Source organism: Meleagris gallopavo, chromosome 2 (genome assembly GCF_905368555.1).
Source record: "Meleagris gallopavo chromosome 2, MGAL_WU_HG_1.1, whole genome shotgun sequence".
NCBI classification, from domain to species: Eukaryota; Metazoa; Chordata; class Aves; order Galliformes; family Phasianidae; genus Meleagris; species Meleagris gallopavo.
The window spans coordinates 95,091,523-95,106,441 of record NC_139405.1 but is presented as its reverse complement, the minus strand read 5'-3'; the positions used below and the strand labels follow the sequence as shown (position 1 = coordinate 95,106,441).

The window sequence follows — 14,919 nt, the reverse complement described above, 5'->3', positions numbered from 1 at the left end:
AACATTTTGCTGGATGTTATGCTTTTGAGCTGTGTATTGCTATTCTTTGCACTTAGACAAAAGCTGTTAGTAAAATGAATTATTTAGAATAAATACTAAAATGCTAGTTAATAAAATGAGTAACTATAGTCTTTCTGCTCTAGCTAGCAAAGGATTGTGGTTCAGCTGTTTCTGAGAGCTTAAAATCATTGTCTAATATTTGAAGTTGACATCAGTGGTATGACTGCATGCATCCATACAGGTTAGGGGTTGACCTGCTGGAAAGGAGATCTGCAGAAAAGTACATATGTGTCCTGGTGGATGGAAGGTTGGCCATGAGCCAGCAGTGTGCCCTTGTGGCCAAAAAGGCCAATGGCATTCTGGGGTGCATTAAAAAGAGTATGGCCAGCAGGTCAAGGGAGGTGATCCTCCCCCTCTACTCTGCCCTGGTAAGGCCTCATCTGGAGTACTGCGTCCAGTGCTGGGCTCCTCAGTTCAAGAAAGACAGGGAACTGCTGGAGAGGGTCCAGCGGTGGGCCACAAAGATGAGAGGCCTGGAGCGTTTTCCTTATGAGGTCAGGCTGAGAGACCTGGGGAAGAGAAGGCTTAGGGGGGAACTTATCAGTGCCTGTGAATATCTAAAGGGCGGGAGTCAATGGATGGGGCCAGGATCTTTTTGGTTGTGCCCACTGACAGAACAAGGGGCAGTGGGCATGTACTGGAACTTAGGAAATTCCATATGAACACAAGAAAGAACTTCTTTACCATGAGGGTGACAGAGCACTGGAACAGGCTGCACAGAGATGTTGTAAAGTTTCTCTTTCTTTGGAGCTGTTCAAAACCCGCCTGGATGCTTTCCTGTGCCACCTACTGTAGGGAACCTGCTTTAGCAGGGGGCTGGAGTAGATGGTCTCCAGAGGTCCCTTCCAACCCCTAGAATTCTGTGATTCTGTGATATCAGAAGTATAGAAATAAATTTTATTGCTTTAAAAGATAGCTATTAAAGTTGTTACTGATGAGGGAAAAAAGTGTAAATTACGCTGTATTAAATCAAGAGTCATAAATCCCTGTTCCAGACTTGTGAATGTTTGGAGAATCAGCTTCAGGAAAGGAACAGAGTGTTTAGGTTGATCATTTATTTTCTGAGTGCTTTAGATTGGTACCTTCGAAAAGCTGTTGAGAAGAAAGGAAGTACATAGTAATGTACTATGTTCTGTACATAGTAATGATACAGAAGTAAATCTCTAATACAAATTCCTTTCAATATAGTAATAAAAGTTGAGTGAATATCCTTTCCTCACTTGTTGTAGGTTAAGAGGTGACAACCTGAATAGAGTGCTTTAGATGAGATCTGAGTTCACACATAGGGTTAATGTCCTGCCACTGGAGGACCTGAACTGCACTGCTACTGTAGAGCCTTTTGGCTGTGTTGTGTTCAATTCCTTAAGGTTACTTTTAATTGTGAGAGGAATGGGCCTTCTTTTCCCCAGGGCCGTTTGTACTGCCAGGTGCTCCATGGAGAGTGCACAAAGCTGAGGCAAAGGGCTGTATAAGAGAAAGGGATATCTGTACTGTGAGATAGATAATAATACTATTCATACTTCTGCTTTCGTAGAAGTTTTTTAATTGAAAGTGCCTATGTAAGCATAGGTTCTTTGGTTCAAGCATCTGATGCAGTGATCCTCTATATTTAAAAATAATACACATAGACCTTAAAATGCAACAGATTTTGAACAACCTACTTGTTGTGTAATGCACAATACAGGCAGTTTACAATTTGTTTCTTCTTGTCTCATTGCAGCAGATGCAATTAATAATGCAGCAGGATTTGGTTTTAGAGGCTACGACAAAAATGGAGTTACGCGTTGGGATCTAATATCAAATCTGAGAATCCAGCAGATAGAGGTTTGTTCACTGTTGTTCCAAATATATGGCCATGTAGGCATTCAATTGTAATTACATTAACTTTTTCTATACATTTTGTTTATGAAGATGGTGTATATGTTTTAAATCAGAAATGACATATTTGTACCCTTAGGGAAGGATCTTAGAATATGTTTTACTTGTCAGCTGACTTCTAAAATATTTTGTGGTTATAAACTGCTGAGTAAATTCCTTATTCAGCTCATTTCAAAATAGGTTTTTTGTGCAGTTCATATGCTAGAATTCAGGAATGTTTTGTAACGTTTTACAATTACTGACATAATTGTTTTGTTTTTCTTTTGCAGTCTTCCACAAGCTTCAAGATGTTTCTTGATAACTGGAATATCCAAACAGCTCTTTGGCTTAAAAGGTATTTATTTCTGAAGGGCAAGCTCTTCTGTGCTGAAGTTCTTTTAAGTAAGATGTTTTTGAAGAAAATTTAGCATTTAAAGCTAAAGCTTACAAAACAGTACAACTGTTTAGCAATTGCATGGAATATTCATCCTATAATGCCTGTATTAAACTGTCTGAATTCAGATCACTTACTGTAAAATGTCTGCTAATGATAGAAACTGATTGACTTCTTCACTAGTCATAGGAAACCGGGAAGTATTAATATGGAGGAGTCTTTTTTACTTCATTTCCTCTTACCATTCAAAGCTGTTTGTGTTGCTGAAAACAGTAGGCAGAGCATTTAGTTTTGGCTGCTAGCCTATGTAGGCTGGGAATTTTTTAGCCACGCAGTGATACAGGAACTTCCATCCAGTCTGTGCGAGAACTTTCTGCACTCCTGTAATGGGTGCATGGCAAATATCAAACCCCACAGTATGCTATCAAAAAAACATTTACAAATGAATATCCCCTAGATGCATTTTGTCTTGTCTGGGAAACAGAGTGTCTAGTGATGTAAATCACTGTGCTTCCACCACTTCTTTGTGGTAAACAGAAACAAAAACAAAAAAGCATTCTTGAGAGTAGTACACAGGTTTTGTTAAGCTTTGCCTGGTGTCTGTAGAGGCAGGTCTTTTTTCTGTAAGTCTGATTTAATTTAAATCCCCCCATCTTGGGATCACTCAGAGGACTTTCTCTCCTATTGTAGGATGGCTGGCAACAGCATGTTGCTTCCATCAGATTTCATTATAGTATGTGCTCTGCCTTCCATAATTTCTTCCCTAAATATTTTCCTGACCTAATAATAAAAATTAAAACAAACAAAAACAAAAATAGAGGTATATCATTTGATTGTTCTGGCTGAATCAATTGGCATCAGAATGTGTCAACTGCCAAGAAGAATTAATGCATAAATTTATTTAGAATGTTTGGAGAAGAATCTTTGAGGATAATCTGAATACGTACTGATTCTTTCCACAGTGAAAGGGGAGGAAAGTGGAATATTTTCTTAAGCATTCATTTTCAGTAAAAGATTGCTTTCATGTCTACGTACAAGGACCATAAATAGTGGCACAGAGTATGTGTTACAGTTACCTATACTTTGTTAGTTGTAGTGCTACATCAATTTTAATAGAAAAACTCACATATTTGAACACTTTGAAACTTATATGTTTAAACACTTTGAATATGCCACTCGTTTACCATTTAAAAGAAGGTAAAAAACGTAGGTGTTTATCTCATAAGAGATACAGAAATGTTGGACATAAACATTGTTTCTGTGTTGGTTCTTTTTATATCTTTGGAAGAGGAACCATCATAATTGTGAATTCCAAATCCTGATTGTGTGTAAAAACTTTGTAGAACTGTTAAGCAGTTAACTGATCTGCACATCATAAGGATGCTTCAGAAGCATTGTAGATCACAAAATAAAGCAGTTCAAAGGTATTATGGTTAGAAGGATGCATGTTAAAATAGATATTTGATGATGGGGCCCTGGGCAGCCTGGTCTAGTATTAAATGGGAAGGTTGGTGGCCCTGCACGTGGCAAGGGGGGGGGTGGAGATTCATGATCCTTGAGGTCCCTTCCAACCCTGGCCATTCTGTGATTTTGTGAATCTGTGATATTTACACAGTAGCAACATATATTAATATATATTATATAATATATATGTATATATATCTCATTGTAGTGTTTCCTCTCTGGGAAATTCCTCAGCCTATTCATTTTAATTTTTATTTTTCCAAAGGAAACATGTAATTCTGTTTGCAAAACCTCTGGGCTTTTTGTTTCTTCTGGCTTCTTCCCAGGTTTCCTCTCTTCTTACAGTGAATGTAGTACTTCTATAACTTCAAGGTCTTTCCCTGGCTTTTTTATAGGCAGAATGAATGATTTGAATGGATTCATTACAATTCTTTTCTTTAGCTAGCACTGCTGCTAGTACATCAATATTACCTCTATCTTTTCTTTTGCAGCAGCGATCTACTGTTTGCTCATGCTCAGCTGATAGTCACTGTTGATTCATATTTATGATCAGCTATATTCGGTAATATTACACGGACAGTTACTGTTTTGTATCTTCCACTTTTCTTAGATATTCTAGACTTTGGACTTCATGTTGGTGATTTCAGAACATCATTCAAATCTGTCAAGATCACTTTGGATTCTAGTCCTTTATCTGCTGAGAAAACAATGCACGCCTCCTCTATTTCACCTTCCCACTCAAAAAAAAAAAAAAAAAAGAGAAGGGAAGACAGGGTGAAAAATAAACTTGTTAGCCTGCCACCCAAGCTAGTAATGAAAGCATAGAACCAGGCCAAGGCAGTGCCTTGCTGAATAGCTGACGCATCTTCCTGCAGCTAGAGGAAATCATTACTAAATATAAAAAGCCATATTTGAACAGGTTTTTTGCAGCCTGGACCCCTATTCCCTTGATTTGCTTTCAGAAATGTTAAATGAAGTGTTTCAATGTAGACAAAACCTTGGAGGAATGTTCAAGCTTACATTTAACTCTTTTAAAATGAGGCCTGATGATTTTTTCTAGTATATAGCTTTCCTGACCTGTGCTGGTAGGGCTGAAATTTGGTTTGTTTATGTAGTTAGTTTTCCTTAAGCTCCTGAATTCTTTGCAGGGGAAAATCTGCTTAGTTAAAGCAGTTTAAACCAAAACAGAGATTGAAGCCATTTATTGCTATAAACTAACAAGACCTAATTAACCAGCAGTCAATGAAATGCACATTCAAGATTCAAATCATTACTACAACAGGTAATGTTTTGTCAGTGCATAGTGTTATGGTTTAATGAACAAATTTATTCTGTGACTAATCTCAAGGAGTTTAAAAAATACATGTGCATGACCACAGCTACAGGCAGCCCACCCCCACTCTGAAGGACACGTGGGTTACAAAAAACACCTCTTTTTTCCAAGTGTGGCTCCCTGCCTGTACACAATGCTTTTGGGAGAGGAGGGGTCTCAGCTTGGTGTGAAGCTGCTGATTCACATGGCAGTTAGAGAAGCACGCGACATCTTCACATGCATGCAGCTGATAGGGGTAAGATGCTGCACCCTATGGATAGCATACTGCACTAACAGTCCCCTGGCTGGCTGCAGCCTTTATGATGTGTTCCAGGAGTATGCTCTGTCTTGGTCTTGGCTGAAGTCGTGATGCTGGTGGTGACTTACAGCAGCGTGAAACTAAGTTTGGATTCCAAACATGTCTCCTCAGCTGTCCCCCAGAGATGTCATGCTGCTTTTGTGCTTCTTTTTAGGCGGCTGACACCTTCTTTGTTTCAGAAGTCTCTTGGAACGTTCCTGGTTGCTGTTTCATCTGGCCAATGTTGCTTTCTTCCTTATTATGGGCAAATGTCCTCAGTCTGGTCTACTATGCACACAAACACCTGCACCCTTCTTAGGTCCAAGTTTTTATCCTAATGCTTGTTAGCAAAGTGCTTTTGGCAAGGAGAGGGGACTGTCCTGGTACACCACACTAAAGAACTCGTAGGGTAAAATTTGCTGCATCTATTTGACTGAAATAAGCTATGGTAGCAAAATACACTTTTGATATTTCACTGTCCGGATTCCGTCTCTTTTCCTTTCACTCTTTAACACTGACTGTATAATTCGGTCTCAAAAATCTTTTATATATATGAAAGTAGTAGTAAAGTAATTACATAAGTAGTAAATGTTTTGACTCTGTATCATAACCTTGTCTTCCTCTTTCAGTAACAGATCTACATTCTCTTCTTTCTGTCACTTGTTATGTATTTATAAAAACTTTCTACATGTTGGTGTCAATGGCCTTTTTTAGTTAAAACTCATTTTTGTTTTCTAGTCTTAGATTTCTGTTCATGCGTGCTTTGTGCTGTTTTTACTCTTACTTCACTTTAGTATGCATCTGTTTCCATATTTCCTATTGCTTTTTGGTTTTCAGATCATTAAAGAACTCTAGATGAAGCCATATCAGGACCTTACCATGCTTCCTATCATTGTTCCACATCACGATGGTTTGTCACTGTGTCATTTAATGCTGTCTTTTAGTAACTACTGCTTTTCTTGGAATCCTTTTTCCCTTCGTCCTTCTAGAACTCCTCACCATAGGTCCTTACTTAGTAATTCAAAGTTTCTGTTTTTAAAGAGTTCAGCATTCACCTTATTTGATATCCTCACATTCCTCAAGTCATTCATCGTCATGCTCAAAACTGCCCTACACGCGTGTGTGCAATTACAGTATCTCTGTTACTCAGAATTGAAGGAGTTGTTACTTTTCCCCTTTGCCCATAAGTGACTTTCATTTTATGAAAAATATTTATCAGACTCACTGCAAGAGTTTGATAGTTTCTGGCTTCTGATGCAGCTTTTCAAACACATTTTTAGATGACTTAAGATCTCTTGTTGATACTGACGCCTGTCTTTGGATGCTTCTGTGCAACTTTGCTATAAATAAGTACCATAAAGGGTGCCATTGAGCATAGATAGCACTGAAGGTTTAAATCTGCAGCTGTGAGCAGCTTTAGGCATTTTCTGTAAGTCTTAATGTAGGGGCATTATTTTTAAATAACAGTAAACTGCAATTGTACGGCAAAGAATACATTAGAGGTGAGCCTGCTAAAAGTATGAAGGTATAAATGATAACTGGGAAGGTTTGTTAGCAATCTGTCTCATGTTGTTTGTCTTGATTTGTCTTTCATTTGCTAGAGTATGCTACGAGCGAGCCACCTTCAGTCCAACAATCCAGACATTCATCCTTTCTGCCATTTGGCATGGGGTTTACCCAGGATATTACTTAACATTTTTAACAGGAGTACTAATGACACTAGCAGCACGAGCTGTAAGTATCAACCAAATATCTTCTTAACTAATAAGTAGTTTTGACAAAGAAAAGTGAGATCACGTGAGCAAAGTTCATGGGCACAGCTCATGGGTAGCAGTTGTGTTTTCTCAGCAGGATTTTACAAGCAAATTCAGCATAAGAAATAATGAATCCAGCATAGGAATTAATGAATCTTTTTATATTTGTCCCATTTGATATTAGTTGTTTTATTAAGAGTTCTGAAGTGTGTTATTAGAACTAATATTTGGAGTGTTCCGTTGGGTTTTTTTGTACCCCACTAGTCCTAAAATATACCTTTGCAGTGAACATATGAAAATGGTTTACTACATAGGATCTTTTCAGAAGCGTTCTGGTTTTCATTTGTTCCAAAACGGAGGGGTTACAGAATGGCTTCATAGAATAGAATGCCTGCCATATTCAGACAACTAGTCTTAAGATGCAATGGATTTAGGAGAGATGGGTGCTTATGCATTATGTTTTGCTTAAATGTGGCTAAAATACTTAGAATCCCTGTGCTGGATTAAACATGCTGCCCTAAAAGGCACGGAATTTCAGCTGACTTCTTCAGAAGTTAATGGGTACTTTGAATGCTCCGAAGATGTTTGTGCAGACATTTCTATTCTTCTTATGTATTTTGTGGAAGCACAACAAATTCTGTGCAGTAAAGTAGCACTGATTAGTTTATTACTGATCTAACCTATTATATGGGCTTTTTTTTTTAGATTAGAAACAATATCAGACACTATTTTGTTGACTCTCCTGCTGTTAAACTATGTTATGATATTATAACATGGATGACAACACAAGTAGCAATAAGTTACACAGTTGTGCCATTTGTACTGCTTTCTGTGAAACCCTCCTTCACCTTTTACAGGTAAGCACGTTCTCCCTGTTTCCTTTTCTTTAACTAAAAGGAAATGAATTTATTTTCTGCTACAGCTCTAAATTCTGTGGGGAAGACTTCATTTCCATTTTCCCCTATTTTTTTTTTTTTTTTTTATTTACTGTATTTGAGTGGGTCTCAACAATTTATTCTTAAGCATCCTGAAAGACTGCTCATCGTTTTATTCAATGATTGATTTCATTTGTTTTTCAGCTCCTGCTATTTCTGTCTTCATATCGCCAGCATCCTGGTGTTGTTGGTATTTCCATTGAAAAGAACTCAAAAAGGAAATAAAAAGCATGAAAGCATCCAGCCAGTGTGGTCCAAAAAACTAGAAGAAGAAAATCTTTTGCAAAAGAACAGTTATTCCACAACAAATAATAGTTTCAGTCAGAAAGAAGAAATAACCTGCAGATATCAAGCACTAAAGCAGTGATTGAGGAAAATTATGATCAATATATTTTGTATGTTTTCAGAAACCCATTTTTAGCACCTTTTAAAGGGGTTTGTATTTGTTTGCAAAGATGTTTAGTATGAAAAGAATGCATTACCTAGGAAAATCACATACAATAGCAAGACTGGAAACAAAACAGATTAACCCCTCCCATGCCATGTCCCGGTGGGTCACGCCTTATATGAAGATATTACCATTATTTCAATGGGCACTCAGGACTTGCAACGTATGTCCATAGGGTCATATGTGTGCCCTCTGCTGAATGTACGTTGTGTATCCCAAGGCACTGATGGGGTGAAATGAAATCGTGTCAATCTAGGATTAACAAATGGAAATTAATTTTTCCAAATGAATGACTTGCCTTAAACCCTCTATTTACTGAAACACTGTTTCTAAGTGGTATTTTCAAGTCTGATTTTGTGGAAAGTATTTCAAATATTTAATACTATATGCTATAAAGAAGATACAAATATGAAATGCAAAGTCATTGGAAGGTTTTTGAACCTCTTCTCTAAAAGGGAATTGCAATAAGCATCTCAGTATTTGGAGGGTTTTCTTAAAGTATCTCAAACAATTACAGTACATTATGGAACTGTAAACATTACTGATGCCAAATTATAGTTAGGTTTCTGTGACAGAATCTAATAAAGCATAGCCCTTCTGAACAGATTAAAAAAAAAAATCATCTTAAGGTTCACCTTTTCCAGGGCTTCACAGCTCTAACTTCGGTTTCCTTTAATTTCAAGTACATAAAAACAACAAAAAACACCACTGAGTGGGCTTTGCAGTTAGAGAAGGAAAGGCAGCCAAAGGATGCTGAAGACAATGTGCAAGCACCAGAACTTCAATGGAAACTTGTTTTTACCCTTAAATACCAGAAATATTTGTTCAAGAATATAATTATTTTACCAAAAAAGAGGTTTTAGTACTTAAAGTAATTTTGAATTTTAAGGCATACAGTAGTTGATGATGCTAGCAGTGATTGACTTGAGATCTAATTCATAATCAACTATGAAATCACCATGATGAACAAGATCTGTATGCTTGATCATTGATTTCCCTTTATGCAAAGTGTATGAACTGGGGGAAAAGATTTATCTTTAGATTAGTATTTTAGATGCAGGTTTCGCATGGCACTTGTAGGTAAAATAATGAAAGAAAGAAATGCGTGAGAATATCTAACCGACTGAATCATGGCAGAAAGTGAAGGGAATGATGCATTGGTTCTATCTGCTCCAGACCATTTGTTGAGATGATGGTCACTGCTGTTTCAAAGGGCTACATTTTAGTTGTTTGTATCCTGTGTTACCTTCTTTTTTTTTTTTTTTTTTTTTTCTTTTTTAGTAAGCACTGCTTATCCACACGTTGTATCGACTTTAAAGGTAAAACAAAGTACTGCTGGGGAGAAATAACATGGCTCGTTGGGTAACCTATGAACAAGTGAAAACAAGTATGTCATACTATTTTGATCCTGATATTTTTGATCAAACATCTGGCACTAGTGAGGTCAGTATTCCCACTCCAGGGTCAATGTTGCATTCCAGGGAAACTGCAGTGGACGTTCTCAGCTCTGGGGACATTACCGTGCAGAAATAGTCACTATATTTGTCCCGTTTACTCTCCAAAAAAACAAATCCTCAGTCAAGTCACCTCTGTGACTGTAGTCATTCTGTGTCTGGCCTTTGGCTCCTTGTTTGAAACTTCAGGAGGAAAGCACACGTTTTGCCGTTAGCACTTAGCATACTTCTTGTAGGTTAGCACTAATTAACTATTTAACTAACTAATTAACTAATTAACACTTGGAAAGGTGGAACCAAATGTGAAATGAGTCTTAGATAGGCAGGGATGTTCATTGTTTCAGTGACAGCTGCATTATCTTAAAAAAAAAAAATCTGAATCCTTATGTTGGCCATTCAAGCAGGCTTCCCCTTTGCATGGGGCTGCCATTGTCATCAGATGTGTTTTTGAAACAGCATTTTTTCTTCCATTGTTTGTAAATAAGGACACACTAATTTCTTTATGCTTATTTATCCTTTCTGGAGATAGAATCAGGAAAAACGTTGTCCACTTTCTGTTCTTGGAAGGGTATTTATATTAAATAACAAATGGAACTGCAGTCTTGTAGGTGAGTAGATTTTGGGTTGGTTCTTTTAGTATTTGCTGCTGTTGAGCTTAAATTCCCCTTCTAGTTGGTGCAGGCCACGTATCTCCTCAAAGGAAGTGGCCTTGGATATCAGTACTTCTGATGTGCCATTTTCCATTAATATTCTGGTACTCCTGTTTCCTTCTTTTGGCATGAGTGCCACTGTGTGCAATGAAAGCTTCTGAATTCTTGATTAAGAAAGATGAAAACAGTTGTAAGCAACCCCCAGAAAATAAGCTGAATTAGGCTGTGAAGTCCGGTTACTTCAACATGAGCAAATGCACAGATACAGTTTTGTTCAGAGGTTTTGTATAAGTTAAAACAGTTAAGAGAATACACTCATGCTTTAGCTGCTCACAAACAGCGAAGATGGGTTTCAGAATTGGACACAACAGGGGTCTGTGTGCAAAACAATTAGTTATTTCTTCATGATTTGAATCCGTAAGTAATAGCAGCATAAGAAAATGACAATTTTGTTCTGCCTGGAATTTCTTTTGACGTGTAGTGTCCTAGAGTTTAGTTTTTAAATATCATTGTTGAATATAGAAGTACTCATAACCAAAATCTGCTCTTCATGCACATGAATTCTCTTGAAGACTATCACAAGAATGGGCCATGGGGTTTTTTTTGTTCCTTTTTTTTTTTTTTTTTTTTTGCTTTTAAGTGGCAGCACTCGAGTTTTTGTTATTTTCCCTCCACTTTGCTAGTTTTTTGCCTTGCTATGGCAAATGGAAATGTTGCACTGGATCCTTTTTATTCGTTCAGTCATAAAGATAAGAGCAGCCAGCCCAGATGCTTTAGATAATTTTCAGGTTTTACACACACAGTTTCGTAATAATGATTTTGAAAAGGTGGAGGTGATTTACTACATATGACTCCTTCTGAGAAAAACAATAGAAAGCAAATTGCTTAGAAACACTTCTGACATGAAAGAAACATGGTTTTAAGTATTCTTTCACCTAATGTATATCCAAAAGGTAAAAGTCTTTCCTGTGTTCCAGATCAGCACTCTTTGAAAAGTAAAGATAACATATCATTCATGATGTTATGGTGCTTTGCAGATATTTGCCTCTTGTGAACAGTTCATCCAGACACTTAATGAATTAATATTATTTACTAAATGTAGTCATCCCAACAGTAACTATTTGCTCGCATAACCTTTTTTTAATGCTTCTGTATTAATGAAAGAGATGTGTTATATATATTTAAAGAATAGTTTCAGTGGTGCCTACTACTGTTCCATTAGGGAAGGCTTTGTTAGCTATACAGCTACATCAGTGCCCTTCAGGAAACTTATTTTTCTGTGGCTATTCCTTAAGGTGACATGTAGACAATATTTCCATAACAAGTGACATTTGAAAACATACTTTCATGTAAAAAACATATTATCATGTAAAAATATTGGTCCTCATTTTAATGTGCTCTTAATAACAATGCAACAAAGACAACTTTGCTAAGAGATCTTAAGTGTATTCCATGCTCTCCACTGACTTGTGATACGAGTTTTACCAGTAGAGTATGTTATATATTAAGAAATGGTACAGTTTTTTTAACTTCCTCCCTTCCCCCTACGGAATAAGTAGTACAAACAGAAGCACTGTGTTTGTCTGGCACACACTTGGTAGCTGTGCCCCTTTTTAATAGCGCTGATTTAGTTAGTGGTAAAACTTCTGATGTGGCTGAGATCTGGTTTTGCAAACAGCCCTCTGAGAACTTGGCCTCCTGTCAAATTCATATCAAAAGTAATTTTAGCAGTCTGCATTTTTCTCAGGAAACAAATTACTGTCAATTGCTTTAAATACAAGGTCAGATGGGTACTCACGTTCACATACAAATGTGTTACAGTTGCTTACGTGAAAACTTTTACTTGTTCAACTTTTTAAGTCAGCCGTGAAAGATGGAGAAAAGCGTGGGTTATGATAATATTAGGCTTTCATTTCCTTTACCCTTAGTTCTTTCACTTTGTCAGTTTCACTGGCACAGCTGCCCAGAGAGCTGTGGGTGCCCCATTCCTGGAGGTTCTCAGGGCCAGGCTGGGTGGACCCTGAGCAGCCCGTTTGCAGTGCCAGCCCCTATCCTGCTCACGGTTGGGATGGAACACGTGCCAGCACAGGGGGCAGTGCAGTGCCAAGCATGTCCCATTGGAGCAGAACTGGCAGGGGAGCTTATGGCAACCACAGCTGTGGCTGCTCTGTGCTGGGTCTGCCTGAACTGCCATGGGTGTTGCAGTCTTAACCCAGATGCTTTGCAACCACCACCAGATCCTGGCATCTTTAGAGCCACCCTGCCATGTTATAGCAGGGTGTTGAAACAGTTGCTTGGCGTGGTTAAAACTAAACGATGATTATTTTTTTCATTTCTTAAAAATGTTTTGAGATTAGCTTTTTGTATGCTTTTAATAAAATCTAGCTATCAACTGTAATAATTTTCAACCCCATTAAATAATATCTAAAACAGGACTTTGCTCCCTTCACAGCTATACAAATATTCAAATGCAAGCTTTGCCACTTCATCCTGTTCTGTGAGTCAGCTATGTGTGTGTCCAATGACTTTTGGCCTGGTTTTGGTTTTAGATGTTTGTAGATTGCCTGGATCCCTGTGCCTATCCATATAAACCTCGTGAACTGGCAAGCTGTAGTTGCCAGGAGTGTGCGTAAATAGACGTAGCAGAGGCTGTACTGCTAGTTATGTGAGCCTGGCTTCGGTGCACCTGCTGGTGCCTGCTTGGTCTGCTCCCACAGTGCTGAGCTTCTACTTCTAGAAGTGAGAACAGAATTCACTGCTTGCAGTTCAAGTGGAAAGTTAAGGGCTGCTTTCACTTGGCTGTTCTGCTGTAGACCAGGCAGACAAAATTGGGCTGCCGCTAAAGGTCTGAAATCAGAGTTGGAAATTGCAGGGCCACTTCTGGAGGACCTTTTTCTACTGATAGTGACTGAGCCTGGCACCTTACTCCTAATGAACCTTTTGGCTAACTAAGCCTCAAACAGTCCCTTTCGTTCCAAGGCAAACAGCCCGTGCTGCACTGACATTAAGTGTCCCCACAACACAGTAGGAGCAGCCAGCTGTGATCTGGGTTTCAGTCAGACTCAGCAGTTCCCTTCCTTCCTCCCAAACTGCAGAGATGTGATCTGAGACAAAAAGCAGTGAAATGTGGCCCCTGGAGACCTGCAATCTGAATAGTGCAACGCTGCACATTAAAGATGCAACCAAATGTTGTGACAGTAAGTAAAAGGAGGATTTGCCTACACATATTTTGCCTTTTTTTGTATGTTTACCTTTACATTTTTTCTGCGTACCTTTTTTGTCCAGTGGTATTGACTGTTTCTCTGAGCATCTTCTGATGTGTCATACCGTGACAGGTGTCAAAAGGGACACAGCAGTAGCCGGGTGGTCATTCTGACATCCCAGACCTCAGATGTGTTCTAGATCAGTTAGAAGAGAGCATTTAAAATGTATGGAAGGACAAATGGTGCAGGACAAGTGAATACAGCATTGTTCAATGATGTGGTAATAAGTTATTCAGTTTAGGAATATACAGTACAGAACCGCATTCTTTCCTGCCTTGGTCACATGTTCAAGGGAGTAGTTTTACCTCAATGCAGTAGTTATGCCTCCAGATACCCGTGTATTAAGATGAGAATACACCCCTAAAAGTGTGGATAGTTACAGTATCCCTAAATTTGCCTTTCCTGATTCAGAATATAATGCATTGTCGGTGAATTTCATTTTTATTATTCCAAAATATATATTTTTTAAAAAGTGTTATTTTTCAACAGATCCATAAACTAAGTGTTGGTGTATGGTAAAATTAAAATACCACTGTTAGTTACACTGTGATTGTGATATTTTAATAATTACATATTTCTAATTTGTCTCAGCCGTGCTGCAGAAGCAGCATGCTGTTATGTTTTAAAGGTGTTTTTAACTTGCCTATAAATGTTTTTTTTCTAATTTGTGTCTTTAAATCTGATTAAACTGTAGTTAAAAAAAAAATGTGAACTTGTTTTTCCAAGTTCTTTGGTGTCTGTCTGTTTTTAATTAGTGCTAGGAATGGCATCACGCTGTGTTTTAAAGCAGCTTCTCCTTTACAGATAACCAAACATTACACGCACTTACATTGTTATTGGGGTATTCTGTTTAAAAATTGCTTTCATCCCATGGGACTTACATACAAATATATAGATGTAATAGTTTCCCAAGTCCAGCTGCATGTTAATTGGGAAATGTACTTACACAACATGCAGACCTCCATCTCAAAGCTTCCTGCTACATTGTGCAGCGACTGCAGTTTTTTCCAGCTGGGAGCTTCATAACTAA

The 14,919-nt window shown here is 38.0% G+C and overlaps 1 protein-coding gene across 1 annotated transcript in view; it reads left to right on the top strand.

Annotated features, from left to right (window-relative positions):
• MBOAT2 (membrane bound glycerophospholipid O-acyltransferase 2) overlaps nt 1-14,595 on the top strand; it is a 90,860-nt gene extending 76,265 nt beyond the window's left edge. The window contains exons 9-13 of the mRNA XM_085217992.1: nt 1,781-1,884; nt 2,208-2,272; nt 6,987-7,119; nt 7,845-7,996; nt 8,219-14,595. Of these exons, the coding sequence (XP_085074118.1) occupies nt 1,781-1,884; nt 2,208-2,272; nt 6,987-7,119; nt 7,845-7,996; nt 8,219-8,441 (677 nt within the window). The 3' untranslated portion in view covers nt 8,442-14,595. The remainder of the gene's footprint in view (nt 1-1,780; nt 1,885-2,207; nt 2,273-6,986; nt 7,120-7,844; nt 7,997-8,218) is intronic.
• Nucleotides 14,596-14,919: the final 324 nt, after the last annotated feature.